Source organism: Macrobrachium nipponense, chromosome 11 (assembly GCF_015104395.2).
Source record: "Macrobrachium nipponense isolate FS-2020 chromosome 11, ASM1510439v2, whole genome shotgun sequence".
NCBI lineage: Eukaryota > Metazoa > Arthropoda > Malacostraca > Decapoda > Palaemonidae > Macrobrachium > Macrobrachium nipponense.
This window is the reverse complement of record NC_061087.1, coordinates 6,200,849-6,205,253: the sequence shown is the minus strand read 5'-3', so window position 1 is coordinate 6,205,253 and position 4,405 is coordinate 6,200,849. Positions and strand designations below refer to the sequence as shown.

Sequence of the window (4,405 nt, the reverse complement as noted above, 5' to 3'; positions counted from 1 at the left end):
TTAAAAGAAGACAAGATAGTTAACAGGGTAGTTATGCTTAATGAGTAGTAAGTATCTGTAAACACAAATATAACCTCTGGTAATAGGTAGTTATAAACATAAATACCTAACACCTTTTCCCCTCGGGAAAAAGAATGAAAGATTAAAGCAAATAAAAGGATAAAGCAATCAATAATTAAATGGTGGCATAGCTTTGAATAAATAATACAAAACATACATAATACTATTAATCATTTTACATTCTAAAATAGTCAGGTGGTCTACTTTGTCTGGTAGACCTTCGAAGTTTTGGTAATTCAGATATCGAACTATCAGGTGAGTCATCAGAAGTATTACCATTTTCATTTCCCAATATTTTTTCTGCAGCTGCCGCCTCCTTTTCTTCTACATTTGGGATTTCATTCTTCTCTGCACCTGCAACTGCATCGCCAAACTCTTCACGAGTATTTATGAACTCTCTTGGTAATGGCGGGTCTGGATAGCTGACCAACTCTGAAAAATCACGTGCTAAAAGTTCATTTTTGTTATCTTGAGAATCATTGGAGATCAGTCTCATTTGATCAATATGCCTCTTCCATATTAAGTTACCGTCCACCTGTACATTGTATGTGCATGGACCCAATTTAAGAACCACAACTCCTCGAGTCCATATGCCCTTCTTGGTATTTTGACGATAATCCCGAACCAGTACACGTCCCCTATATCGAGTTCCCTCATTGGTTTCTCGTTCTCTGAGGCTTTTCTTTCAATTCGCTGAGATGCATCTGGGTGTAGTAAATCAAGGCGAGTGCGTAACTGCCGACCCATGAGCTCTGCAGGCGTGCGCTTTGTTGTACAGTGAGGTGTAGTTCGGTAAGTCAGTAGAAATTGACACAACTTGGTATTTAAAGATGTATTACACGATTGCAATGTTCTCATCGCCCTTTTCATTCCTTGTTTGAATGTTCTTACTGTATTTTCGGCCTGCCCATTACTGCTTGGGTGATAAGCGGGTATCAGTATATGCTTTACACCATTTTGGGTCATGAACTCTTTAAATTCCTCAGCCACAAACTGTCTTCCATTATCAGACACGAGCTCTACACAAACCCCATGCTGAGCAAATACCCGCCGCATGATCTCGATGGTATTCATAGTTGTAACTGATTTCATTGGGTGTACTTCTGGCCATTTTGAATATGCATCAATCATAATGAGGTACATTTGTCCAGGAATGGTCCTGCGAAATCAACATGTACTCTTTTCCACGGACCAGAAGGCCATTTCCACGGATTACCCTCAGCACGAGTCGGCATTGGCTGAGTAGCCTGACAAGCAGAGCACCCTTGCACAGTGTTTTCAATATCTTGATCGATATTCGGCCACCACACATGCAAGCGAGCTAATCCTTTCATCCTAACAATCCCCGGATGACCACCATGTAGCTCTTCTAAGATTTGAATCCTATACCTCGACGGTATTACCACCCTGGCACCCCATAGAAGACATCCCTCTTCAATTGAAAACTCACGCTGACGGCTATGGAAGGGTTTCAGTTCCTGTGCTATGTCCTCAGAGTCTGGCCATCCATTTCTTGTATAATATAAAGCTCTAGCCAGTACAGCATCATGCAAAGTTTCCCTTGCAACAGATTTCGCAGTAACAGGAAGAGAGTTCACCTGGTGCATGTTAAATGCAGTTGCTTCTTGTGTCCAGTTTACATGCTTATCTGATGCATCGGAGTCACAATCTGGTAAAGGCAACCGTGAGAGTGCATCAGCATTTCCATTGTCACTTGAACGACGTAATTCAATGTCATAATCATAAGCTGCTAACTGTATAGCCCAGCGTTGTATTCTTGCAGCTGCAAGGACTGGAATGCCCTTCCTGGGTCCCAGAATGTATGACAGTGGTTTGTTATCTGTAATAAGGGTGAATTTACGACCATATAAATATTGATGAAACTTCCGTAGTCCAAAGATGATTGCCAAACCCTCACGCTCAATTTGGGAATAGTTACGTTCAGTGTGTTAACATTCTTGATGCATAAGCAATTGGTCTTTCTCCGTTACTGGTGATATGGGAAAGCACTGCTCCAAGTCCTTTGGGTGATGCATCTACTGCCAACGTCACAGGTTTACTCAAATCATAGTGCACTAATACTCCTGTTTCAGTGGTCAGCATTTTTTTAATCTCGGAAAAAGCTCTTTCACACTCTACTGACCAATGCCATTTTCTGTCTTTATGCAGTAATTCCGTGAGAGGCGCTGCGACTGATGAGAGATTTGGCACATAGCGACGGTAATGGTTTACCAGCCCCAGGAAGGATTGCATTTCAGACCTTGATTCTGGCCTTGGTGCCTCCGTGACTGCTGCAATGGCATCCTCCGTCATATGAATGCCCTCTTCATCTACAATGAAACTCAAATATTTCAAGGAGGGCTTCATAAATTCACATTTCGACAAATTACATTTCAACCCATTGATGTGCAACCGCTCAAGTACCTTTTCAAGATTGTGTAAATGTTCAGCTTCGGTTCTCCCAGTAAGACTAATATCATCTATGTTGCATCCACAAGGCACTCCTTGCAGAACTTTATCCATTAAAGACTGAAAAAGTTGTGGTGCTGCTGAGACACCATATGGTAAACGTGTATATCTGTACAAACCAAGTGGTGTGTTAATCGTGACATATTTCCTAGATTCCTCATCCAATTCCACTTGCTGATAAGCTTGCGATAAATCTAACTTTGAGAAAGTTTTTCCACCGTTCAGTCGCTGGTATAGTTCATCTGGATTTGGCATTGGATGTTCAGGGTTTTCCACATAACGATTTATGGTGACCTTGAAGTCACCACAGATCCTAATGGAACCATTGTCTTTTGAAACGGGCACTATAGGTGCCGCCCACTCACTATAGTCAACTTTCTCAATAATTCCTTCCAATTCTAGTCTTTTAAGTTCTGCATTCACAGCATCCCTGATTGCATAAGGAACTGTCCTCGCTTTATAAAAGATTGGTTTTGCATCCTTTCTTACACGAATATGAGCCTTTATATTCTTGGCTGTACCCAGTTCACCATCAAAGACATCACCATATTTCCTTAACAGTTCTTCTAACTTTGAGGTTTTCAGAATACCAGAATGCAGATGATTTACAGCTAACTTTTTCCAGTCAAATTTCGCAAAATGCAGCCAGTCTCTACCGAATAAGGCAGGTCCATTCCCCTGTACCACATACAATGGCACTTCCTCCACTCTGTGTCCATGAACTTCCATAGTTACGTAGCATATCCCGACGACTTCTATTTTTTCTCCTGTCATGGTTTTCAGCACAATATCGCTGGATTGAAGTACTGTATTTTTCAGATGTTTAGCGTAGAACTCTTCACTTATCAGTGACACAGAAGCTCCCGTGTCCAATTCCATATCAATTGGTATCCCATTTAATTTAACTTTCACTATTATCTCTGGAACCTTATTATGTCTTGCTTTCATTTTCTTAACACAGTATTTCAATGTATGCATCAATTCATCCTGTAGTTTGCACTCTGTAGTTTCTTCTTCCGAGCCGCTGGTCTTCTCCTCTGCCATGTTGACCGTCGATCGTTTCCTTCCTTGTCTTCCATATTTCCAATTTCGATTGGCTGTGGTGTGATTTTCCATTCGGCACATTCTACGAAGGTGTCCTTTTTTATGACACCCATTACACTCAGTATCCTTATGGAAACAAACATCAGCCTTATGGTTTGTCTTCCCGCAACGGTAACACTCAAGGAGAGAAGCTTTTGGCCCAACAACTTTTTTTACCTCCTGAGTTTGACCCTGAATCTTCGTGACGTTTTCATCAGCCATTTCCTGACTTAGCGCAATCGGAAAATGCTTTCTTGAAGTCAAGCTCCTGTTCACTTAATAGTTTCCTCTGTGCCGAGCGGTTGGCCAATCCAATAACAAACAAGTCTCTTAAAACTTCCTCTTGAAAAGCACCAAACTGACATGTTTCCGCCAATTTCCGCTGCTCCGTTGCATAATCAGTGATGGATTCTCCTGGACGTTGTTTCCTATTGTAAAACTTGAAACGTTCAGCTATCAGGATGGGTTTTGGGTGGAGGTGATTTTCAAAAGCTCAGTAAGTTCTCGATAAGTCCTTGATGAGGGCTTATTAGGGGCAAGCAATGTTTTCAGAAGTCCATATGTAGGAGCGCCGACGGCGCTCAAGAAAACTGCCCGTTTCTTATCTTCCTCTGTTATGTCATTTGCTAAGCAGAACTGATCAAATCTTTCGACCTAATCTTCAAAGTCCTCGGATTTGTCATATGCTGCTATGTTCCCCAAATGCGCCATCCTTAATTTTCCCTTTCGTGAGTCAGTTCCTCGTCGCCATTGAAGTATATTTGGATGGACACGAAACTCAGATAGATCCTTC

The 4,405-nt window shown here is 41.6% G+C and overlaps 1 protein-coding gene across 1 annotated transcript; it reads right to left on the bottom strand.

Annotated features, from left to right (window-relative positions):
• Nucleotides 1-1,187: 1,187 nt before the first annotated feature.
• Nucleotides 1,188-3,834, bottom strand: LOC135212605 (uncharacterized protein K02A2.6-like). Its single transcript, XM_064246213.1, has 2 exons — nucleotides 2,052-3,834; nucleotides 1,188-1,900 (listed from the first exon to the last, which is right to left on the bottom strand). Exons 1-2 carry the CDS (start codon nucleotides 3,832-3,834, stop codon nucleotides 1,188-1,190), a joined length of 2,496 nt encoding a protein of 831 aa, XP_064102283.1.
• Between the last annotated feature and the right edge of the window lie 571 nt (nucleotides 3,835-4,405).